This window comes from Aquarana catesbeiana, linkage group LG02, assembly GCF_042186555.1.
Source record: "Aquarana catesbeiana isolate 2022-GZ linkage group LG02, ASM4218655v1, whole genome shotgun sequence".
Taxonomy (NCBI): Eukaryota; Metazoa; Chordata; class Amphibia; order Anura; family Ranidae; genus Aquarana; species Aquarana catesbeiana.
Genome location: NC_133325.1, coordinates 538422776 through 538449394, shown reverse-complemented (window position 1 = coordinate 538449394; position 26619 = coordinate 538422776). Strand labels below are relative to the sequence as shown.

Here is a 26619-nt window from a genome sequence, read left to right as displayed (position 1 = left end):
CCGAACAAAACTCAGAGGGCGGCTTATGCTGGGATTCCGAGGAGGATGACTAGGCATCAGAGGGCACCCTATTTCCCTCAGACGCAGATAATCTTCCTAGGCTCGGTCTCATCTGGTGTGAATTTTCATGCAACTTGGGACTGCAGAGTCGCATGACAAGTCATACCCATGACTTCCAATGAGTACTGTTCATATCTGTGTGACTTCAGGTCGCAGCGACTTCAAAGTGGTCCCTGCACTACTTTGGTCCCACTTTGATGCGACTTGAGGTCCATAGACCTCAAGAATACACAGACATGGTTTCAAGACATGGCATCAAAATCGTGGCAAAATGGCATAAAAAAAGTGCAACTTTCAGGTTGCAATAGTGGAACCTAGCCTAACAGTTATAGCAGACACACTGGGTATTAAAGGGCAAAAAGCTGCAGGGCTTTCCCTGCACGACAAAATATACAAAATGTTGCAGCCCAGAAAACCCAGGAGAAGTGCTTCATACCAGGTGCGGTCAAGCGCAGGTATCCATTTGCAGAGGAAGACACCAAGACTTGGGCGAAAATGTCCCAAAGTGGATGCCTCCCTTGTGAGAGTCGCAAACAAATCCAACTTAGCTTTTGATGATGTGGAGCATGAGAAGCAGGGGAGGCTATTTTTAATCCGGCAATGGCTTCCACACGCACCCTATTAGCTGGCTGTCTCAACTGCAAGCGTTGCTAGGAGATGTGCCAAGGGAAGAATTAGTGAGGACCATTCCCACACTAACCAGAGTGGCAGCTTTTCTAGCAGATGCCTCAGCTGAAATGGTATGATATCTTCTAGGGCCACGGCCATAGGGAAGAGAGCCCTGTGGCTCAAAGTCATAGGAGGGGACATCGCCTCCAAGAATAGCCTGTGTGGGATCCCATTCACAGGAAATTTTCTGTTCGGGCCAGACCTGTAAATCGTCCTGGACAGGACTGCAGCGAAGAACAAAGGGTTCCCCCCAAGCAAAAAACAAGCAGGGGAAGGCGCCATTTTTGTCATTCCAGGAGATTTAAGCCGCTCAACAGAAGAACAGAGGTATGCATGGCCACAATAGACTTGCAAGATGCATACTTGTATGTACCCATAAAGAAAAGTCATCAAAGATACCTAAGTTTCACGATCCAGGGGCCAGTGGCCACCCTGCATCTGCAGTACATATCTTTTGCCTTTTGACATCTCTTCTGTGCCCAGAATCTTGTCAAAGATTATAGCAGAAGCGCTAAAGGGCCTGAGACAGCAAGGCATAGGCGTGATACCATACCTAGACAATCTGCTGTTCTTTACAGGTACAGCAAAGAACCTAAAAAACAACCTCTGTGCAGGTATTTCCTATTCACAAAACCTGGGGTGGATCGTAAATACAGAAAAATCGTAGCTGACTCCAAGCCAGAGGTGGTATACTTGGATTTTGTGCTAGACGCCAGAGTAACCAAAACCCTCCAGACTGAAGAAAAGAACGAGGCAGTGCTAGGACTGATGTCCTCAATCCCAGCCATCACCTGGGCACAGCTCCACATGAGGCCTCTACAGAATCACATTTTGACCCAGTGGGATGGTGATCCATCATCCTTAGAAATGTCCATTCCCATCCCTCGGTTGGTCAAACAATCTCTTCAGTGGTGGCTCAATCCGCTCCGTTGCGCCGAGGGGCGCAGATGGGTGCAAGCCAACCCTGTGAGGATTACCACAGATGCCAGTACCCTAGTATGGGGGGCGCACATGGGGGATCTCTGTACACAGGGAAGATGTAGCGCCAGATGGTCTCAAGCCTCCTTGTATATGAGGAAATTAAAAGCCATAGAGAGAGCGCGAAGAGCATTGCAACCAGCTATCCAGGGGAGAGATGTCCGAATTCAGTCAGACAACGCCACAACAGTGGCATACCTGGACAGGCAAGGAGAGACAAAATCTCCTTGTTTGAGCCTGACAGAAGCAATTCTGTCATGGGCTAAGACAAACATCCGATCAACCTCAAGAATCCAACTGAAAGGGACAGACGACACGCTGGCAGACTTTCTAAGTCGAAAGACCATAAAACGGACAGAGTGGTCTCTAAACCAAGCAACCTTCTTGTGGATCACGCAAACCTGGAGAGTGCCCCAGGTAGATCTGTTTGTCTCAAGGACAAATGCGAAACTGCCAAGGTTCTTCTCGCTGGATACCACAGATGGCAACATCAGAGTGGACACTTTCAATCAAAGCTGGGCACATCAGCCGTGTTATACATTCCCTCTGACCGCCCTAATACCAAAGGTGAGCCAAAGAATCATGGAAGAAAGGGCAACAGTGATACTCTTAGCACCTCACTGGCCCCAGGGAACATGGTTCAGTCATTCAAAGAAACTGTCTCCAGCCGCACCAGATACAGCAAGACCCTACTGGACCTCCTATCACAAGGGTCAGTCAACCACCCGAATGGCAAACTCATGAAGCTTTCGGCTTGGTTACTGAGAGGGTGAAGCTGCAAAAGAAAGAACTGTTGGACAGAGTAATCAACCCCATTCTAGCCAGCAGAAAACACCATAACTAGAGTGAGAAGGAAGTTTGTCTCCTGGTGCGGAAACGAGCAGGATTCCGACAGAGAATCATCCTAGTGATTCGGGATTTCCTGCAGGAGGGAGCAGACTTGAACCTCTCTTGGAGCACGCTGAAGGTACAAGTGGCAGCACTTTCCCATTGTCTGGACACCAGATTAGCAAAGGACCCATTTACAAAGAGATTCCTGATCTCGTTAAATAGAGCTAGACCCGCTAAAGTCGGCAGAACTCTGACACGGAACCTCTCCACGGTGCTCAGTGGATTCCTCTCTCTGCCATTTGAACCACTGGGGGAGTGCTTAGATAAAAATCTTGCACTAAAAACCGCACTTTTAGTGGCCCTAGCATCGGCCAGGGGAGTAAGTGAAAGTCTCAAGATTTTTTACACGATGGAACCCTAGTGACTGATCCATGCAGATAAAATCGTCCTCTCGCCAAACCAAGTTTTTCTACCAAAAGTCTCTTCAACCTTTCACAGGATGCAGAATGTGGTTATCACATCTCTTCCTAAGTCAATGGATAGCAGGAAAAAAACACGTACAACAAACTAGATTTAATACTCATAGCTTATCTTGAGTGGGCATCGAGACTCACGATGGCCAGATGGATAAACCTTGCCATTCAGATGGCCATTTGGGGACAAAACCTTGCCTCCCCCCCCCCCCCCCCCCCCTCCCAAGTAGGGTCAAAGCCTGGGCAACCTCGGTCGCAGAAAAGGCAGGGGCAACTCCGGAGCAGATCTGCAGGGCAGCGACATGGTCGAGCTTCAGTACCTTCGCAAGACACTACCGCAGCAACCAGCTGTCAAGACCAAACATTGGTCGCAAAGGTGCTCCAGACCTTATCCCCACCCTAGTAAGTATTGCTTGATACGTCCTCTCGGATGCTGCCCTGGAAGACAATTGGAGAAAACAGTTAGGTACCTGGTAACTCTTTTTCTAAGAAGTCTTCCAGGGCAGCACTAGTTCCCACCCTAAGCGATGATACCAGGTATTGTGGGGACGGATTGGCTTACTGAGAGTTCCTTTGGTGCTTTTAATACTACTGAGGTACACAGGTGAGACTAACAAATTTACAATGGTGGACTAATGTGTTTCCTGTTGCAGGAAGGAGGAGCCTATCTCTCGGATGCTGCCCTGGAAGACTTCTTAGAAAAAGAGTTACCAGGTACCTAATTCTGGTTTTTTTTTTTTTTTTTTACACAGTTGTCCGTTTTTATAAGATATTTCCAACATATATAACATTTAGATAGCAAAAATGACACCCCAAAATACATTTTGCTGCTACTCCTGAGTATTACGATACCACACGTGTGGGACTTTTTCACTGCCTGGCCACATACAGAGGCCCAACTAGCATGGAGCACCATCAGGTGTTCTAGGAGCATAAATTACACATCACATTTCTCAACCACCTATTACACTTTTGAAGGCCCTGGAGCACCAGGACAATGGAAACACCCACAAAATGACCCCATTTTGGAAAGCTAACACCCCAACGTATAAGCTATGAGGCATAATGAGTCTTTTTAATGGTTCATTTTTTTCCAGAAGTTTTTGGAAAATGTGGAAAAAAAATGAAAACGCATTTTTTTTTTTACAAAGTTGTCCGTTTATAAGATATTTCCAACACATAGCATTTGGATAGCAAAAATGACACCCCAAGATACATTCTGCTACTCCTCCTGAGTATGGCGATACCACATGTGTGAGACTTCTACACAGCCTGGCCACATACAGAGATCCAACATGCAAGGAACACTGTCAGGTGTTCCAGGGACACATAGCATGCACATACCAAGAATTACACCCCAAAATACATTATGCTGAGCAAAGTGTAAACAAAAGATTACCTTTGGTTGTAGTAGCGCAGTTGTACACAGGAGGATAGCACTGGTCCAGGCAGCAGGCAGGGACTTGGTCAGCAGCGGCGAACACAATTGTCCAGGCAGCAGGCAGGGTTACTGTCCATATAAAGTCCAGGGTCAGTGCAGGCAGAGATATTGTCCGCAGTGCCAAAAATATTGGTCCTGGTAGTAGGCAGGTCCATGTGGTGTGGTCAGTGCGACAGGCAGAGGCATGACGGCAGTAAGTCCTACAGGCAGAAGTAGGGCCTCGTTCAGGACAGAATGGGGACAGGGGTAGAGGCTTTTCCCACCCAAATCTCTTTGAAGTCTCCAGACCCTAATCTAGGATTGAGAAAACAAAAAAAATTTGTTTTCTTCATCCAGAAAAACAATTCTGGAGCCCCTCACATATGTGAGACCCCTGTGTTGAATCCCACTAGTCCAGTATCGGGGTACAAGGTCAGTCCAAGAGGCAGGCAAATATCATGGTCAAACAGTCCAAGGTCAGTTCCAGATCAGGCAGAGGTATGTACAGAATCGTTAGGCAGAAGCGTGGTCAAATAACAAGCCAGGGTCAGTTACAGAGCAGGCAGTGGCATAAGGGGTGTGAGGGTAAATTGCAGGAACGGAGGCTTACGTTTACCATACTTCACTAATAATTTACTGAAGTATGGTAACGGCGAAAACATTCACCTACGCAGAGGCCTGGTTCAGAAGGACATTGTGCACAATAAAAAGATGTGTCTCTTCTGAATCCTGCTCTGGTACACACCTTACATTTTTTTTGCCGTCGTTGGCTTGTTGGTTTGGGAGGGATTTTATCGGGAAAGTGGCATTCGGAGAGTTGACTTAGAACATCTGATCGGATATTTTCTCGTGGGCCGTTTGGGAATATAAGGGCAGTGAAAACTTCCTCCTGGTAGCCAAGGAAGCGTTTGGGGCTTTGGGTGGAGTTACGATAAATTACATATGAATTGTATATGGCCAATTGAAAAAAATAAATTGCGACTTTTTTATACCAATGGTATGGCCGTCTTGTGGCAAGGTACGGTTCCAGCATCTGGTCATTCAAGTCGACTCCCTCCATAAACAAATTATTATCATAGATGCATTTAGGTTTCTGTATGGGGCCATTTCTTCTGGGGATTTCCATGAAGGTATCATCGTGGATTGAAGACAACATGTAGACATCTCTTTTGTCCCTCCACTTCACTGCCAAAATCTTGTTGTTTTGTAGACTCAATTTCTTATTGACCAGACTTTGAGGAAAGCACTTCTGGTTCTTTTTTACGGTACCACATGCAGGCGTCTTCTTCTGGTGAAGGTTGTGGAACAGGGGCAGAGATGTGTAGAAGTTGTCTACATACAGGTGGTAGCCTTTCTCCAGTAGGGGGTATATGAGGTCCCAAACAATTTTCCCGCTTGATCCCAAGTAGTCTGGGCAATTAGGGGGTTGCAGCTGGGTGTCCTTCCCTTCGTACACTTTGAAGGCATATATGTAACCTGTGACTTGGTCACATAATTTGTATACCTTCACCCCATAGCGGGCCCTTTTACTGGGACTATATTGTTTTACTTTAAGCCTGCCACTAAACTTACCAAGGGACTCATCCACACATATGTTTTGGTCCAGGGTAAACAGCTGGGGGAATACTGCAGAAAAATAATTTAAAAGTGGCCGAATTTTGAAAAGCCTGTCATAGTTTGGGTAATTTCGGGGAGGGCACTGGGTATTGTCATTGAAATGAAGAAACCTCATTATCATGAGGTATCTGTTTCTGGGCATTACCTTGGAGAATAATGGCATGTGGTGGATGGGTGGGTTGACCAATAGGACATCAAAGTGTGTTTTTTTTTTTTTTATGTGAGCCCTAAAAAACCTTCTAAAAAAACTCCTCAACCGTTAGGTCTCTCCACTCAAAGGGACGGGCATAGTAGGACGTTGGATTATTCAAAATAAATTTCTGTGCATAAAGGTTTCGCTGGGCCACAATATTTGATAGCATGTCCTCGGTAAAAATTAAATTAAAAATTTTTTTTTTTTTTTTTTTGTGGAGGAACTTCACTTTAAAACCTGGTCAGAGGAGTCCGCATCTAAAGTAGAGGTTGTGTGGAATTCCCTTTTACAGGAGATCTGATGTTTGGACCAGAATTAGAGACCATCCTCGATGGGAACGGCGGATAAGAAGAAAGCATTTCCGCAGAAAAAAGTGGTGCAGCAAAGGAAGATTTTTGTCTCTTTCAGCAAGCTCATAAAGAAAAAAGATGAGACTCAAAGACCCTGGAACCCCCAGAGGGGTAGAGGTAAAGGGGTGCAAACCTCAAAAAAGCAATGACGACCACCAACCGGTAGGCGGACGCCTGCAAGCTTTCCTGCCAGGTTAGGAAAAGGCAACAAAGAGCCCGCCCCCAAGTCGTTTTTACATTACAAACCTTCCGAGGGATCAGTAGAAATCCCTGGCTATGACATCTCTTTTGAGAGAACTGATGCAACAGGGTGTTATTTCAAAAGTCCCGAAGGATCAGGAAGGGAGGGGTTTTTACACTTTTTTTTTTTTTGTCAAAAAGCCATCAGGGAAATTTTCGTCTGATTCTTAACTTTAAGATTCAGAACTGATCTATAGAGTACATGAGGTTCCGGTGGATGCGATTTTCTCTGAAGAATTTACTCACCTCCAGTTGCTACATGGCATCCATCAACCTGAGGGATGCATATCTTCACATATGAATTGCAGCTTCATTGCAGAAATTCCTGCAACTAACAGTTAATTTGGGTGGGGGGGGGGCAGGATTTGGCACCTTTAATTCAAGGCGCTGCCTTTTTGGTTTTTCCTCCTCTCCCAGAGTGTCCACGAAAGTGATGGCAGAGGCACTGGAGCCCCTAACACTGAAGGGGATCTCCATCGTGCCTTATCTGGATGATCTACTATTGTTCATGGAGTCAAAAGATCAGGTGGTGGTCAACCTGCAAGTAACCCAGGGACATCTAAACAGCTTAGGTTGGCTTTTGAACCTTTGAAAATCGAACCTTGTACAGTCTCAGTGAGTAAGGTTCCCAGGATATGAAATAGATTCAATAGAGCAAAGAATCTTCCTCCCACAAGAGAAGGTAGAAAACATGCAGATAGCTCTGAGAACTCTTCAAACCAACACAGAGGTTTCCGTGAGGGAAGCCATGTCAGTTCTAGGCTTGTTGACAGCAGCAATCCTGTCGGTGCAGTGTGCCAGGCTACATGCTTAACGTCTGCAGTCAGAAATACTCCTGAATTGGACCCACCAGGAATCTCTGGAAAAGGCCAAAATGGGAACAAGGGCAAAAAGGTCACTTTGGTGGCGAGACCAGAGGAACACCTCCAAAAGGACTCCCCTGGACTTTTTCGGTAACTCGGAGATTAACGACAGATGCGAGCGCGTGGGGAGCTCACCTCGAGGAACAGACAACACAAGGAGTATGGTCCAAGCCAGAGGCAAGAAGGTCCCTGAATTGGAGACAAAGGGGGTGTGAATCTATTTGATACAGTATACTGTAATCTTACAGATTACTTTACTGTATCTATACTGTGTGTTTTACTTTTTGAATTTGCTGCCGAACTCCGTCCCCATGCATCGCAACGCTGGCAGGGAACAGAGCTCGGCACTGTGAATCGAGCAAGACACGGCAGCTTGCTGATCACAGCGGGGAGACATCGCAGGATCCAGGGGACAAGCTAAGTAAACTCTTCCTGGATCCTGCGATGCAATCCCGAGTCTGCCTCGGGGATACCGCTTTTGGTATTGAAAATCCACCCCGAGCCAGACTTGGGAATAACGCAAGGGGGGTTAAGGGGGTAAATCCTTCCGGGGCTGAAGTGGTTAAAAAAAAGACATTTACAATCACTTTAAGAGCTCTGTGCAGGGAAGACCTGGAGATAATATAAGGCTGTGCTTGACAAATTTGTTGACAAATTTGTTTTGAATCTAGATGCCAGCTAAAGTTGGGAGCCAGTTATTTATTTGTGAAGAAGGAAAAAATAAATAAATAAAATTGGGGGTCGGGCGGCTGTCTCATTCAGTTGCAGTGCTGCTTGGTGGGACGGCTTTCTCACTGGGTGGTTTTGGGGGATGCGTGTCCCTTTTGGGGTGTGGGGATTTGACACTTGAGGTTGTTGGGGCTGGAGTCTTTGGTGTGTTGTGTCTGGCATGCTGTGTGGGCTGGATGCTGCTTACCTGCCTGTCTTCAGTGCTGTGCTTGGGGACTAGCGGGGAGGGGGTTGGCCACGTGCGGAGTGGCTGGTGCCGAGGGGGTGGAGTGAAGGAGCCTTTCCGCACAGCATCATTTTAGATAATTTTTATTAAAAAAAATAAATATTTGATCTCGGAGTCTGACATGTATCAGATTCAACCTCTAGTACCGTATATACAGTATCTCACAAAAGTGAGTACACCCCTCACATTTTTGAAAATATTTTATTATATCTTTTCATGTGACAACACTGAAGAAATGACACTTTGCTACAATATACATGCTGTACACTCACTACTTTTATAACGGTGTAAATTTGCTGTCCCCTCAAAATAACTCAACACGTAGCCATTAATGTCTAAACCGCTGACAAAATTGAGTACACCCCTAAGTGAAAATGTCCACATTGTGCCCAAATAGCGATTTTTCCCTCCCCGGTGTCATGTGACTCGTTAGTGTTACAAGGTCTCAGATGTGAATGGGGAGCAGGTGTGTTAAATTTGGTGTAATCACTTTCACTCTCTTATACTGGTCCCTGGAAGTTCAACATGGCACCTCATGGCAAAGAATTCTCTGAGGATCTGAAAAAAAGAATTTTTGCTCTACATAAAGCTGGCCTAGGCTATTAGAAGATTGCGAAGACCCTGAAACTGAGCTGCCGCACGGTGGCCAAGGCCATACAGCGGTTTAATAGGACAGGTTCCACTCAGAACAGGCCTCGCCATGGTCGACCAAAGAAGTTGAGTGCACGTGTTCAGCGTCATATCCAAAAGTCGTCTTTGGGAAATAGACTTATGAGTGCTGCCAGCATTGCTGACGAGGTTGAAGGAGTGGGGGGTGAGCCTGTCAGTGCTCAGACCATACGCTGCACACTGCCTCAAATTGGTCTTCATGGCTGTTGTCCCAGAAGGAAGCCTCTTTTAAAAATGATGCACAAGAGGGCCCGCAAACAGTTTGCTGAAGACAAGCAGACTAAGGACATGGATTACTGGAACCGTGTCCTGTGGTCTAATGAGACAAATATAAACTTATTTGGTTCAGATGGTGTCAAGCGTTTGTGGCGGCCGTTAGGTGAGGAGTACAAAGATAAGTGGGTCTTGCCTACAGTCAAGCATGGTGGCGGGAGTGTCATGGTCTGGGGCTGCATAAGTCCTGCCGGCACTGGGGAGATACAGTTACACAGTAGGTGAGGTTGAAAAAAGACACAAGTCCAACATATGTGTGTGATTTTATGTCAGTATTACATTGTATATCCCTGTATGTTGTGCTCGTTCAGGTGCTTATCTAATAGTTTAATGGTTCTTTGAGAGAACCATGAATGACAACATGTACTGAGACACACTGAAGCAGAGCATGATCACCTCCCTTCAGAGACTGAGCTGCAGGGCAGTATTCCAACATATTGACCCCAAACACACCTCCAAGACGACCACTGCCTTGCTAAAGGAGCTGAGGGTAAAGGTGATGGACTGGCCAAGCATGTCTCCAGACCCTATTAAGCATCTGTGGGGCATCCTCAAACAGAAGGTGGAGGAGCGCAAAGTCTCTAACATCCACCGGCTCCGTGATGTCCTCATGGAGGAGTGGAAGAGGACTCCAGTGGCAACCTGTGACGCTCTTGTGAACTCCATGCCCAAGAGGGTTAAGGCAGTGCTGAAAAATGGCCACACAAAATATTGCCACTTTGGGTCCAATTTGGACATTTTCTCTTAGGGGTGTACTCACTTTTGTTGCCAGCAGTTTAAACATTTAATGGCTGTGTTATTTTGAGGGGACAGCAAATTTACACTGTTATACAAGTTGTACACTCACTACTTTGCTACAATGTAAAGTGTCATTTCTTCAGTGTTGTCACATGAAAAGATGCAGTAAAACCTTGGTTTGAGAGTAACTTGGTTTCAGAGAGTTTTGCAAGACGAGCAACATTTTTAAATCCATTTTGCCTTGGTATACAAGTAGCGTCACAACTGAGTTTAAAAGGGAAGAGAGGTGCCTCTAAGTGTAGCAATATGGTTACGTTTAATGAAGGTACAACATTTTTTAACTCGTATGGTTGATTAAAATGGGCACATCTAAGTATGCAGGAATCTGGGGTAAACCTGTCCACATAGACCATCCCCCTCACTGCCATAGTCCCTTCCACGCTGCGCTCCATAAGCGGCTCAATCGCTCTACTGCAGGGTAGTCTTCCTAGTCAGGATTGCAGACTGTCCGCGGTGAGAGTCGGCGGTGTGGGGATGGTCTATGTGGACAGCTTTACATCGGATGCCTGCATACTTAGATGTGCCTCTTAATCATCAACCATGCGAGTTGCTAAATGTTGTAACTTCATTAAATGTAACCATAATGCTTCACTTAGAGGCGCTTCTCTTCTCTTTTATACTCCTATAGCTGCTACTGGATTTAGCTTCTAATCCCCTTGTGGAGGCTGCAGTTTGTGGATGGACATTTTATGATTACACAACCTATCACATTGCTATAATCTTATTATATAGACTATAAACTGAAAGGACCTATGAATAAATGGTTGTGGAACACATCATTTGAGTTTCCATTATTTCTTATGGGGAAATTCGCTTTGCTACACAAATGGATTACAAGCATGTTTCTGGAACGAATGTATGCTCGCCATCCAAGGTTTTACTGTATAATAAAATATTTACAAAAAAGTGAGGGGTGTACTCACTTTTGTAAGATACTGTATATCTTTTGCCTGTTAGGGATTTGAGATTATATTCCCTAACCAGATAGCTGGTTATTGTTATATTTACCACTGCATATGGATATTCAAGAATAAATTTGTCTGTTTTCTTTTTTAATCTATACATATTAACTAAATTATACACCTCCCAATTTGTTGTTTTTTACCTGATTTAATCTAAACAATCGGCCAACTAATCGTTACAGCCCTACATAGGACACTTTCGCAAAATCTGTCTGCCCCAGACCACTTCTCTTTCTTCACGCAAAAAGAGTTGACCTTAAAGGCTAGGTTCACTTTTTTTTTTTTTTTCTTCTAAATTCCAGCTTCAACATGTACCAGTATATAATTAACCGCTTGCAGACCAGCAGTTGCAGTTATACTGCGGCAGAATGGCACAGGCAGGCGAATCGCCGTCGGGTTACGTCGGCTCCTAAGGCGGCCACTAGGGGCACGCGCTGGCTGCCCGTGCCCGGAGGCCTCAATGACCGCTGGGCTCCTGCGATTGCTCCTAACACTACGAGTACCGGGATCTCTGTGTGTAAACAGAGATCCCGGTTCTCTGAGGGGAGAAGTGACAGATTGTCTGTTCATGCAAAGTATGAACAGCGATCTGTCCTCTCCCCTAGTCAGTCCCTTTCCCCCTTCAGTTTAAACACACATTAGGGAACACAATTAACCCCTTGATCGCCCCCTAGTGTTAACCCCTTCACTACCAGTGACATTTTTACAGTAATCAATGCATTCTTATAGCACTGATCGCTGTATTAATGCCAGTGATCCCAAAAATGTGTCAAAATTGTCCAATGTGTCCGCCGTAATGTCGCAGTCACGATCGCAGTGGCAAAAATCACAGATCACCGCCACTAGTAAAAAAAAAATAAAAATGCTATAAATCTATCCCCTATTTTGTAGACGCTATAACTTTTGCGCAAACCAATCAATATACGCTTATTGCGATTTAACAAAAATATGTAGAAGAATACATATCGGCCTAAACTGAGAAAAAATTTTTAACCACTTCAATACTGGGCACTTTCAGCCCCTTCCTTCCCAGGCCAAATTTCAGCTTGCAGCGCTCTTGCACTTTTCAATAAGAATTACGCGGACATGTTACACTGTACCCTGTTGGCGCTATATAAATCCTGTATAATAATAATAATGCCCAAATGAAATTTTTATCATTTTGCCCACACAAAAAATAGAGCTTTATTTTGGTGGTATTTATTTACAAATTCAGTTTATTTTTTGCGAAAAAAGGAGCGGAAATGTAAAAAAAACATTTTCTACTTTCTGTTTTAACCACTTCAGCCCCAGACCATTTGGCTGGCCAAAGACCAGAGCACTTTTTGCGATTCGGCACTGTGTCGCTTTAACTGACAATTGTGCGACTTGGCTCCTAAACAAAATTGACGTCCCTTTTTCCCCACAAATAGAGCTTTCTTTTGGTGGTATTTGATCACCTCTGCGGTTTTTATTTTTTGCGCTATGAACAAAAAAAGAGCAACAATTTTGAAAAAAAAGCAATATTTTTTTTACTTTTTGATATCCCCAAAAATATATAAAACATTATTTTCCCTCAGTTTAGGCCGATACGTATTCTTCTACATATTTTTGGTAAAAAAAATCGCAATAAGTGTTGATTGAAACGTTATAGCGTCTACAAAAATAGGGGGTAGTTTTACGGCATTTTTGTTAATAAATTTTTTTTTTTTCTTTTTATATACTAGTAATAGCGATCAGCGTTTTATTTTTTTTTTTTCTTTTCCCTCGTGACTGACATTGTGGCGGACACATCAGACACTTTTGCCGCTATTTTGGGACCATTCACATTTATACAGCGATCAGTGCGATTAAAAATGCACTGATTACTATGTAAATGACTTGCAGTGAAGGGGTTAACCAGGAGAGGGCGCTGTAGGGGTTAAGTGTGTCCCAGGGAGTGATTCGAACTGTGGGTGGAGGGGCTGTGTGTGACACGACACTGATCTCAGGGAGCGGTGATCAATGTCAGTGTCACTAGGCAGAAAGGGGAAATGCTTGTTTACATCAGCATTTCCCAGTTCTTCCTCTCTGTGAGATGATCGCGGGTATCCCCACGGACATCGAGTCCGCGAGACCCGTGGTCAGACTCGCAGAGCGCGCGGCGGGCACGTGCCTGCTATCCGGACCTCTCGAGATCACGTACTATAACGTGACTTCCGGAGCCAACCTGCCGCAGTAAAACTGCGGCGGCAGGTCCGCAAGCAGTTAAAAGAAATCCAATAAAATCTAATTTTGTCATACATTTAAGCCAACATATATTCTACTACATGTCTTTGGTAAAAAAAAATCCTGTTAAGTGTATAATAATTGGTTTGTGTGATCACGGACATATGTGCACAGATGATCATGTACAGATGTGCGCAGATGATCATTGGGACATATGATTTTACTGTTACATTTGTGGGACAGGTGTTTTTAGTGTGTGGGGACACTATTTTGGGGACATTGTGATTCTACACTGTGTGGGGACACTGGGCCAGTGATCAGTGTGTAAAAAAAAAAAAAAAAAAAAAAAAACAAAAAAAAAAAAAAACGCAGAGATTATCAAATACCACTAAAAGAAAGCTCTATTTGTGGGGGAAAAAAAGGACATCAATTTTGTTTGGGTACAACGTTGTGCGGCCGCACAATTGTCGGTTAAAGCGACGCAGTGCCAAATCACAAAGTGCTCTGGTCAGGAAGGGGGTAAAATCTTCTGGGGCTGAAGCAGTTAATGTACCTAGGTTGCATAAAAGAAAAAGCTTTCTTTATCTTCCAGGACAGGTATTACCTCAGCCTCCCGTGTCTCCTATAGAAAGCTACTCTATTACTTCTGCTATTCCTCCTGGAATTTGGGACAAGAAAACTTGTACTGATTGATCATTTTGTATGTTACCTCCATCTTGCATAGATCATTCATAACTTAACAGCCTATGTGGAGCAGGGCTGTAGTATTGAAAACAGGAGAAATGTGTCCCTGGAAGTATGTAAAGCTCATCATACACTATACAATCAGTGATTATATAGCTGTGTCCTTCTATTATAAAGTGTTTGGTAAATGATCTAAGTGAGATTGTGCCATCTGTTTCTATAGTGAACGGGGTGGATTTGATGTAAATCAGGTCTTTTAAATCATAATTTTTTTAAAGAGCACCTGTCATCTGTCCTGCAGCTGCTCCTCCTCTGACCCGCTGTTGACAGCCTCATTCACTTTAATGGGATGCGGCAGTAACAACAAGGTGAGGGATGCCCGCTAACGTGTGCTGCCATGATGAATCTGAAATGACAGGTGCTCCTTTAAATGTAAGGACTTATTCTTGCTGGTAGTTAGAATCTTTTAATATTTGCGAACAGAAGGCAAGTTTGCTATTTAGAATAAGCTGTCAGGTTAGTAAAATGGCTGTATCCAAACCAATTCCATCATACAGTTTGTAGTGTACATAGATTTGCAAAACCGTGAGCTAAAGGCATATTCCTGAACTTTGATTTATCTCATGGTGAAATTGTGGGAATGCATCAATGCAGTACATGTTATCTCAGCTTGCAGAGCTTGAATTCATTGAATGAGTTTACAAAAAATTTAAACATTGCAGAATATACAGCCTCATGCTACATAACTAGTCTCCATTTTATGCTGAATAAACTAAATTATTACTGTATCTTAAAGAAAACTATCCTTTTAGATAGGTGTGTGTGGTGTGTTTTTTGGAGAAAAAAAAAAATGTTATCAAATTTTGATAAAAATCAAAAACATCTGATTTAACCACTTGAAGACCAGCAGCCACAGTTGTACTGTGGGAGGTTGGCTCTATTGCGTGAATCGCCGTCATTGTATGTCGCTTTGTGTATAGATATAGCAAGCGTGCGTCTCGTGGCCCAACGAATGCTCCACACAGAGGCAGAATGGGGATCTGCCAGTGTAAACACGGCGAATCCCCGTTCTGACAGGGGAGCTGAGAGTGATCTAGTGATTTTTTTTTTTTTAAAATATGTAGAATACATATTGGCCTAAACGGAAACTTATATTTTTTTGGGGGGGTATTTTAATAATTTATCAAAATTGTCGCTCTTCCCCTTCATCTTCCAGGACAGCTACTTGGAGAGATGATTGGCTCCACCCTCTACAGGAAACACAAATCGGACAAGATTTAAAAGGCCCTCCCCTTCCCCTCAGTTATTTTGTGTTTCCAGACCCTCCCACCAGGAGTACACACCAAAACTTATTGTGGGTTTTTTTTTTTTTTTTTTTTTTTAATATATAGGTCTGGTAACTGTGGTTGGTGGACCTCCTTTTTGTTTTTTAAATACTCAGCCTGGTCGTGGCTGTATCTTCTTTACCCAAAGTGCTCCCCTTTGTGTTGGTGGGTTACTAGCCTTAATATTTTAAGAGGCAACTTCCACATCCCAGAGTCTGGAGTGCGCCCCGCCACTTTGGACTTTGGTGAGGAGAAATGGCGGGAGAGCTGCATCCAAAAATTCCACTCTGCTTCGTGTATACCAAAATGGCATCAGATGACAAACTTCTGGTGACGTGGCAAGATGGCATCGGAAGTGGCATGCCATAATTCCGGAGGCCAGATTTCCCTTTCTGGGCTGGCCATGTTAGGACGTGCTGATCCAGCGGCTACATCCAGTTCCAATGCTTCCCCCAAGGTATGTGCCTCTCCTAATGCTATGGATGATAGCCATTAGGGCCAGTGGTATTTGTTTGTATTGCAACCTTCCTCTGGTCCATTTTTTTTCCCCATTTATCTCACTCTGATTTCCTGTTTAATAAGCTCTGAAAAGTATAAAATCTGACACGCCTTCCCTCAGTGTAAGTCCACAGGGGACAACGGTACCTTATGTTTAAGCCTCTCTGGTTATTTTTGCAGCAGTCCCCCCTCCACTGTGGTGTGGTATGTATCCATACCTCTGTCATGTCTGTGAAAGTTAACATTGCACTCATTGCTGCTTCTCTTCTATCAGCCTTGCTATCTGTTAAGTGAGAAGCTTGTATATTAGACACCTTATAGCCTGCGGGCCTACACTGCAGGAAAGACATGCAGACATGTCCTGTCATTGTCCAAATATGACCATTGCAATATTTGGGTAATATCAGCAATAGCATCACCTCCCCTTTCTTTTCATTCAGCTGTGGTTCGTGGCATCTCCTGGCCAGCAGCTGATTGGGGCTGGGGATGACTTCTCAATTGCTAGGAAGCTGCCAGCATCCTGGCATCCATGAGATATTCATGACCGCTTTCCATCAAAAAATGCTCCACTGAGCACTGGTGTTTATCTGTATGTCAACTCAGAGTTGGTCTTAATTACCACCAGTTTCTTTATATGTGATTCGGTGGTTATTTTTTTTTTTTTATCTGTTACAGCTAGTGGGCTAAAGGGGGCCATAACGTTATCACTTTATTGAATTCCCCCAGTGTCTTAATGTTTTATCTTTTACAGTTTTCTCTTTGGTCGTTCACGGGTGCACATACATCATACTAAGAATAAGAAAGCCTCCAGTTTCCATGAATTTGCAAGGAATACAAGCGACGCATGGGACATTGATGATGAAAGTGAAGACGTTTTGCACTCCGTATCATGTGAAGCTAAAATGGCTGATGTTAATGATGTAGATATCGTACCTCACTGTCGATTACAGGAAGAAAACTCAAACCAATCTGTTACAAAGTCTGCCAGTGAAGATCAACTGCACAAAGTCACAGCAGGTGAGTAACAATAAATATATTCACATCCCTTGAGAAAGTAAAATGGATCCATCTGCTTAAAGGGTATGCAAAGTAGGCTTCTGTATTAGTGTATGTGAACTCTTAACAATACATTTCCCTTATTTACTCCCTTTATAGTCTGATAAAGGCCAAGTGTAGGTAAAACCCTTTTTTTTTTTTTTTTTTTTTTTTTTTTTATATCAGCGGTGTTGCATACATTTAATCAAAATTGTCCCTTGTGCTGATTCTGGTTGACATAGGTGAAATCCTCTGACCCAATACCCTGCAGCCCTAATCCATTGTGGGGTTAAACTTCTCACTCAGGAAGTCAGTCGTCTTAGAAGCAAAGAAAATCTCCACATAGTGCAAAACCATTTTTATCAATTTTTTTTTTAAAAGAATATTGCACTTGCATACAACAGGAAAAAACATGCATATCATCATGAAATCCAATAAAACGTAGTAGTTGAACGCAGTGGTTACATGAACATCAACCCAACATGTTTTGTCTGATAAGATGTCTTATCAGACGAAACATGTCGGGTTGATTATCTAACCACTGCGTTCAACTACTAAGTTTTATTGGATTTCATGACGTGCCCATTTTTTCCTGTTGGATGCAAGTGCAATATTCTTTTAATAAATTCGATAAAAATGGTTTTGCACTGTGGAGATTTTCTTTGCTTCTCGGATGATTGACTTGCTGAGTGAGAAGTTTACCTTGACTGACGTGGAAACGGATGGTGGATCTGCCATATTTTAAAGTCTGGGAGAGCTTCGTCTCCTGATGCCCATCTGATAGCATTTGAGTCCACACAATCCAGTAAGCACATTTAAACCTATTTACTGGTGGCTTACACACCAAGGAGTAATACGGCTTTCTTCTGTCAATACTAAAGTTTGATACACTTTGGGCTTTCATACTTGTGAACCTTTTTTTTTCTTTTTGGTGTCACATATGGACTTTAACCACTTAACCTCCCTGGCGGTTTTCCCGAGTGTGGCTCGGGGTTAAAATTCAGCACCATTAGCGGTAACCCCGAGCCACACTCGGGATTACATTGCAGGATCCTGGTGCCTCCTTACTTACCTTGTCCCCGGGATCCTGCGATGTCCCCCGCAGTGTCCGCGGGCTGTGTCCTCCTCCGAAGCCTCTCCGTGCCAGGCTCCGTTCCCTGCGAGCGCCGCGACGTACGGGGGCGGAGCCTGGCGGCAAATTAAAAAAAAAAAGTAAAAATCATAACACATACAGTACTGTAATCTTACAGATTACAGTACTGTATGAAATGATTTCACATCCCTTTTGTCCCCAGTGCTTTGTCCCATGCCCTGCATGCAGTTTTACATGATATACACTGTTCTTTCTGCCTTGAAACTGGAGATTGTCCATAGCAACCAAAAAGTGTCCCTTTACGTCAAAAGTGGCTTTAGACCAGCTAGAAAACAGCGATAGTAAATTAGAACACTTGCAGAATTGAGCGATAGTGAATCGAGGGGAAATTTATTTTATTACTATTTATTTTTATTTTTTTTAAATTATTTATTTATTATATTATTTATGTTTTTGTGTTTCAAACTTTATCATACCCGGGATATCTACTAGACTCTGGTTTGGACAGATTTAAGTGTGTTATTGTTAAGATTGTTAATTATTGTTAAAAAATAAAAATTGTGTCACTCTTATTCCTATTAAAAGGAATGTAAACATCCCTTGTAATAGAAAAAATCATGACAGGACCTCTTAAATATGAGATCTGGGGTCAAAAAGACAAAATTTGTCATTAAAAAAAAAAAAAAAAAAAAAAAAGGCCCTTTTAAGAGCTATGGGCGGAAGTGAAGCTTTGACGTCGCTTCCGCCCTGCAATGTCATGGAGATGGGTGGGGACCATCTTCCCCTCCCTCGTCTCCATGCCCAGCCAGCAGAAGGACTCGGTCGCCTCTCCCGACTGCTTCGGTAAGCGGCGGAGAGCACCGAAGCGCAGAGAGGAAGGGGGGGCCCTTTCCCGCCGCCGAAAAAAGTGATCTTGCGGTGAATCCGCTGCAGAAACCACTTATCTTGAAGCGGACCGCCAGCCGAACAAGAGCATACCAGGGTTATGGCAGCTAGTTGCTGCCATAACAACGATATCCTTCTTCAAAGTAAGGACGTATATCGGCGGTCCGGAAGTGGTTAATTCATATATACAGTGTATAAAAGTGGATCGTTTAATCTGGACAGGATTGTATGACACACCATTCGTTTGAGATTTTTAAATTTTTATTATTTTTCATTCTTTGAATAAGTCCCTTTTTATATTGCTGTACACGTACAGTGCAGCAATTTTAACCTTTCTTATTTGTGCACAATATTTTGTCAAATTGTGATGTTTGCAGCTGTTTATTTTAGTTTATAGGTCTATAGCACAGTATACTATTAGAACTTACTATAGCACAGACAGCTTAGCTTGTCTAAGGAAAGCTGCAACACATTACATTTTTGTTCTTGGCTTTAGATGCGCTTTAGGATCCCAAGAAATTTTGACCCCAATCACTAAGAAGTATGCGTTATTTTAACTATTCTTCTATAATTTTTTCCTGTAAATGTTTAAAATACAGATACAAATTTTGCTTTTTAACCACTTCAATACCGGGCACTTAGTCACCTTCCTGCCCAGACCAATTTTCAGCTTTCAGCGCTGTCGCAGTTTGAATGACAATTGCGCGGTCATACAACACTGTACCCAAACTAAATTTTTTATCATTTTGTTCCCACAAATAGAGCTTTCTTTTGGTGGTATTTGATCACCTCTGCAGTCTTTATTTTTTGCGAAACAGATAAAAAAAGACTGAAAATTAAAAAAAAAAAAATTTAGTTTTTGTTTAAAAATTTTGTAAATAAGTAAGTTTTCTCTTTCACTGATGGGCACTGATAAGGCGGCACTGACGGGCACTGATAAGGCGGCAGCGATGAGGTGGCACCAATGAGCGGGCACTGATGGGCACTGGTAGGCGGCACTGATATGCAGCACTGGTGGGCATTGATGGGCGGCACTGGTGGGCACTGATAGGCGACACTGGGCACTGAAAGGCTGCAAAGATAGGTTCTTATGGGTGGCACTGCTGGGCACTGATAGGCAGCACTGATAGGCATCCCTGGTGGCACTGGCAGTGGTAGGCATTGGAGTGGGCACTGATTGGCAGCTGCCTGGGCACTGATTGGCAGCTGCCTGGGCACTGATTGGCAGCTGCCTGGGCACTGATTGGCAGCTGCCTGGGCACTGATTGGCAGCTGCCTGGGCACTGATTGGCAGCTGCCTGGGCACTGATTGGCAGCTGCCTGGGCACTGATTGGCAGCTGCCTGGGCACTGATTGGCAGCTGCCTGGGCACTGATTGGCAGCTGCCTGGGCACTGATTAGTATTTCACTGGTGGTCCAGTGTGGCTGGTTTACCTGGTGGTCCAGTGTGGCTGGTTTACCTGGTGGTCCAGTGTGGCTGGTTTACCTGGTGGTCCTGGGCGGCTTCCCTGGTGGTCCTGGGTAGGATCCGAGGGGGGGCTGGGCTGATAAACAATCAGCACAGACCCCCACTGTCAGGAGAGCAGCCGATCGGCTCTCCTCTACTCGCGTCTGTCAGACGCGAGTGAGGAAAAGCCGATCACCGGCTCTTCCTATTTACATCGTGATCAGCCGTGATTGGACACGGCTGATCACGTGGTAAAGAGTCTCCGTCAGACTCTTTACCTAGATCGGTGTTGCAGGGTGTCAGACTGACACACCGCAACAATGATCGCCGTGATGCGCGCCCCCGGGGGCGCGCAGCGGCTCAATATCCTGCGGACGTCATATGACATCCAGTCAGTGATTTGAAACCACTTTGCCGCTGTCACTCTGCTATATGGCGGGCGGCAAGTGGTTAAATACTGTGCAAACGTTTTCTATTCAGATGTGAAAAAATGCTGTAAAAAATGCTCTTTCAAAAATATATATATTTTTTTTCATACATTATGGGACACAGTGTCAGGCTAATATTCATTACCTGCAGGGTTATACTCCATCTCCATGTCTTTAGACAGGAAGTGATCCCCTATATAACCCCTCCCATACAGGAAGTACTTCAGTTTTTTTTTTACCAGTGTCTGCAAGGTGGATGGCGCAGTTTGTTTGGTCTCTAGTCCCACTAACGGTTCTTAAATGAATCAAGGGATTGACTGATCGGATCCATTTGACAGACTTTATATGCTTAGATAAATGGTATTTGAGCCTCGCAAAGAAGACAAAAGATCCTGTGAGGTTTTTCCTGTAATGCGGCCTCCGGGCACTGGACCCTGCAGTAGAATCCTGGACACCACAACGCTAAGGCATTCCTGCAGGGTGCTGTACAGGTCCAAGGGAGTGGACCCTAAACATGAAAAGGGTACCCAGTCCTTGAAGGTCCTCAAGTGACAGGAACCCGCCGTGATGGGGGAAGTTTGGGCTCTTAGTTTCTAAGCTGCCCTGCGGGTAAGTGAAACCCCTTTACTTATTGTGGGGTGTCCCAGTGATTGTAACAATCAGTCAAGCTAGCTAGAGGCTGGACTCCTGTGTTCGGTGACCATACGGGGGAGTTTTTGCCTAGCTGTGGGTATTTGCAAAGTGTACCCCCTTTTTTTTTTTTTCCCCGCTTGTGTCTGGCAGTTTTTAAACTGTATGATGGCGCACGATGGTGTGTTTGTGTGGTGTATTCGGCAAGAGTGCCACTGTGCTTAGCAGTTTGGCAGCCATGGTGCATTTGCAAAAGCGCCGCTGGACTTAGCAGTTTGGCGGCCATGGCGCACATGGCTTCACCGCACATGCACAGCAGCCTTTATCTGGGCGCACTAAGATTTGTGTTGTGCGGGAATACAGCCAAGCCCGTTCACTGAGACCATGTGCGTGCGCACGCACAGAACTTTCCGGCGCACACCCAGCTTATTTAAGCTGTGTAGGCCAAGCATGCGGTGCTTCCAGAAGGCAGCTGTGGGACACGGAGCAGGCTCTGAACAGACACTTGCACCAGTTAATTTCTCCTTACCCGGTTCACGTGAGTCACCAAGTGTTGCTTGACAGGCTGGAGGTGCTTAGTAGGATTGTTACATGGGGGCTTGGTGAGCTCTATTAAAGGGTCTCCCTTCTGAGCTGTTTTAATACTACACCCAAGTACTCTTTTTGTGGCTGGTAAAGAGCGGGACTAACACTACAGGGAAGGGCACACCTATGTCGTCAGTAGTTCCTGATGAACCTAGTTGTATCCCTAGTGTTGTATCCCCTGAAGGACCAGAGGCTTTCCGGGCAATCTGAGCCGCTGCGCTGGTATTGTGCCTACAGTCAACACTGCTGCTTCACCCTTTATCACTAAGGATGGACTGTCCTCGGCCCTAGCCGGGTTAGAGCACAGGATTGCTGGCATGATTGCCTCTATCCCACAGGGTGGCAAGAAGCGTGACAGATCCGACTCCCCGGACCCTCCTAGTCTGGAGCAGGAATGGGTTGAGTATGGGGAAGAGCTTAAAGCTCAGGATTCTGTCATGGGCCCGGCAAATGAGTTTGCTTCCGAGCAATCTGGACAAGAAGATATCCAGTTGATGTTTTCCTCAGTCGCAGAGGCTTTTGATCCTGACTCTGACCGAAATGGTTCCTTCTGCCTTTAAATTGCCTCTTGCAGAGGTGACTGAGCCCCCCCTGGTCCTCTTTGGGGTCCCTGAGGCCTCTTCAGGCCGCACAGGCTTTCCCCTTACACCCCCTGTTGGAAAAGGCTGGTTGGGAACATCCTGACAGGATTTGTGTTCCGCCTAAGAGGTTTTCCCTTTTTATCTTATGGATGAATAGTTTGTTAAAAAATGGATCATGCCAGCAGTAGATGTAGCAGTCTTTCTTAAACAAGAACTTAACTTGTCCGGTAGATAACGCACAGGGCTTGAAAGACCCTGTTAACAAGAAATTGGAGTTATTATTAAAGGCTTCTTTTTCTTTGGCCAGTTCAGCTATTCAGCCAGCTGTTGTAGCAATTGGTATCTGCCAGTCCTTTTAAAGGCTCAGGTCAAACGGCCTGATAGGCCTAACCAGGAAGATGATCTGCCTAAAAGTAAGACCGATCTTCCTCGAGCGCTGTGTTTTGCTGTAGACGCCCTAAAGGATTGAATACAGCAGGTTTCACGTTTGGCTCTCTTGTCTGTATGTATGCGCAGACTTTTGTGGCTTAAGAACTGGTCAGCCGAGCTTGCTTGTAAAAAGTTATTGGCAGGTTTCCCTTTTCATGGGGAATGTTTATTTGGTGATCATTTGGACAAATATATCCAAAAGATTTCCGGAGGGAAGAGTTCTCTGCTTTCTGTGAAGAAAAGCACCAGACGTCCTTCATTTAAAACCTCAGGGACTGCTTCCTCAAATGTCTCAGCCTTGAGGCGGTTATGCCTCCAACAGGGCGCTAGGGCCAGGGGCAAGCCTCAGGGCCAGAAGAAGCCCTGGGTCCAAAACTCTTCTAAACCCAGCACCAAGCCCTCCTTTTGAGGGGACGCCCCCACTCCATCGAGTGGGGGGATGGCTGCTGCACTTTGCGGACATTTGGAGAACAATAATTCAGGACGATTGGGTCACCTCAATTATATCTCACGGTTACAAGCCGGAGTTGCGGGGCTTTCCCCCTTCAGAGGTTTTTAAGATCCAGCGTTCCCTCGGATCCTCCAAAAAATGTATTGCTGTAGGCACTACATCATCTAATGAATCAAGGAGTGATTGTAGAGGTTCCTGTATCCGAAAGGGGCACAAAGTTTTACTCAAACCTGTTTATGGTTCAGAAACCAACTGGGGATGCAAGGCATGTTTTGGACCTAAGATCCCTGAACAAGTATCTACTGATACACTCCTTTCGGATGGAGTCTGTCCGCTCAGTAGTAGTCTCACTCCAGAGGGGAGACTTTCAAGCCTCCATCGATATAAAAAATCGCGTATTTACACATTTCTATCTTTCAGCCTCATCAGAGGTTCCAACGTTTTGCAGTAGAGGAACGTCATTTTCAGTTTGTGGCTCTACCCTTTGGGCTTGCTACAGCTCCCCAGGTGTTCACAAGGGTCCTAGCAGCAGTACTGGGTCTTTTAAGGGCCCAAGGGATCCTGGTGCTATGGTATCTGGACGACCTCCTGCTCAGATCACTCATTACAGGCTCTAGAACAGAGCATATTCTGCACAGTGCGGTATTTGAAAAGCTTAAGCTGGATCATAATTACTGAAAAGTCAGCCTTGAAAGCAGCTCAAAGTCTAAGTATTTTTAGGTCTGATCCTAGATACGGTTCAAGCAAGAGTATTCTTGCCACCTGTAAGGATCTGTGCCCTGAAGGTTCAGGTGCGTCAGATAAGGGGCACCAGACAACCCTTCATTCGGCTCTGTATGAGTCTTCTGGGGAGGATGGTATCCACCTTTTTGAGGCAGTGCCCTATGCCCACTTCCATTCCAGGCCTTTACAACAAGACGTCTTGTTGGCCTGGATCAGAAGAGGAAAAGCCCTGGATTATCCAATGTGCTTAGCTCCTTGGGCACGCTTAAGCCTAAACTGGTGGTTGCAGGATCAGAACCTGCAAAAGAAAAAATCCTTTCTCCCGGTAACTTGAAGAGTACTGACTACAGATGCCAGTCTCTCAGGCTGGGGAGTGACCCTAGAAGGGCTCACAGCTCAGGGGAAATGGTCAGGGACAGAACAGATCCTGCCCATCAACGTCCTCGAATTGCAGGAAGTATGTCTGGCCCTGCGGTCCTGGACGGCCCTATCGGGGTTCAGTCCGACAATGCCACTGCAGTGGCCTATATAACCCACCAAGGCGGTACCAGGAGTCGTTCAGCTCTGAAGGAGGTGAGCTACATACTAGCCTGGGCAGAGGGACAGGTGCCAATGATATCGGCAGTCCATATCCCGGGAGTAAAGAACTGGAAGGCAGATCCTCAGCTGCCAGCAGATCTGCCCGGGGGAATGGTCCCTACACCCAGGGGTCCCAGGAAATTTGCCAGTGTTGGTGATGGGCAGAGGTCGACCTATTGGCATCCAGGTTCAACAACAAGCTACAGCAATCTGTGTCCCGAACAAGGGATCCTCTGACAATCTGAGTAGATGCTCTGATAGTTCCATGGAGCCAGTACTCCCTGGTTTATGCTTTCCCTCCAATCCCTCTCCTTCCACATTTGTTGAGCAGGATTCAGAGAGAGGGGGTAACAGTCATTCTGGTGGTACCAGCCTGGCCCAGAAGGCCCTGGTTCCCGGAGATTGTGAGACTGACAATTAGACGGGCCGTGGACGCTTCCACGTCGCCCTGATCTACTGTCTAAAGGTCCTATATCCCCCCCCCCCCCCCCCCCCAATTTACAGTCTCTAAATTTGACAGCATGGCTATTGAATGCTAGAAAAGCTGTCGGAAGATTTATCATAAGGGCTGGAAGACTTTTTTATATTGCTTGGTGTGAAGCCAGAAAATTGCATCCTTGGAAATATGTGATTGGGAGAATTCTCTCTTTTTTTTTTTTTTCTCTACACTCTGCTGTGGAAATCAGATTAGCTTCGAGTACAATCAGAGGTCAGATTTCGGCCTTGTCAATATTCTTCCAAAGGTCTTTAGCATACCATTCGTTAGTCTGAACCTTTTATGCAGGGGGCGACTTGTGACCCATTAGGTCACCTATATGTCCTTGGGACTTGAACTTGGTGCTGTCTGTGTTACAGAAACAACCATTTGAACCGATCAAGGAAATTCCATTAGACTTGCTGTCACACAAGCTAGCCTTCCTGATGGCATTCACCTCGGCTAGAAGCCTGCCGGAGTTGGCGAACCAAACTTGATCCTTCACCACGATAGGGTCATGTTACGACCTGTTCCTTTTTTTTTTTTTTGCCAAAAGTGGTGTCGGCCTTTCATTTAAATCAGGACATTATATTGCCTTTTTTTTTTTTTTTTTTTTTTTTCTCAGCCTTGCTCGGTGGAAGTGAGACTGCATTCATTGGACGTTGTCTGGGCAGTCAAGGTTTATTTGTCTAGATCTGCGGAGATCCGAGGAACAGACTCCTTTTTAGTTTTACCAAAAGGACCCAAGAAGGGGCAGGCAGCTTCCATTGCCCATTGGGTCCGTCAATTGATCATTCAGGCCTACGGTCTGAAACATAAAGCTTCTCCCTTTTTAGGGTGAGAGCTCATTCTACCAGGGGTGTAGGAACCTCCTGGGCTTTTTGCCATCAGGTATCGGTGGCTCAGATTTGTAAGGCTCACACCTGGTCTTCAGTGCATACGTTCAGAAAAGTTTATCAAGTGGATGTTCGAGCAGCCGAGGATTCGGCTTTCGGGCGCAGTGTACTGCGGGCTGCCATATAAGTTCTGATGGCTTTTGTTGGGCAGGGTGTCTCCCTCCCCTCAAGGCTATTGCTCTGGGACATCCCAGCAGGTAATGCATATTAGCCTGACTAAATCATGTGTCCCATGATTTACTCAAAGAAAATAATTTTACAGGTACGTATGATGAAAAAATCCTATTTTATTTTGATCAATATACAAAATGAGTAATTGGAATAAATTGGAAGAAAA

The 26619-nt window shown here is 44.9% G+C and overlaps 1 protein-coding gene across 5 annotated transcripts in view; it reads left to right on the top strand.

Moving 5' to 3' along the window:
* TBC1D22B (TBC1 domain family member 22B) overlaps positions 1–26619 on the top strand; it is a 551506-nt gene that overhangs the window by 24254 nt on the left and 500633 nt on the right. For all 5 annotated transcript variants that reach the window (XM_073615872.1, XM_073615870.1, XM_073615873.1 and 2 more), the window contains exon 3: positions 16797–17062. In XM_073615872.1, coding sequence (XP_073471973.1) covers positions 16797–17062 — 266 coding nt within the window. The remainder of the gene's footprint in view (positions 1–16796; positions 17063–26619) is intronic.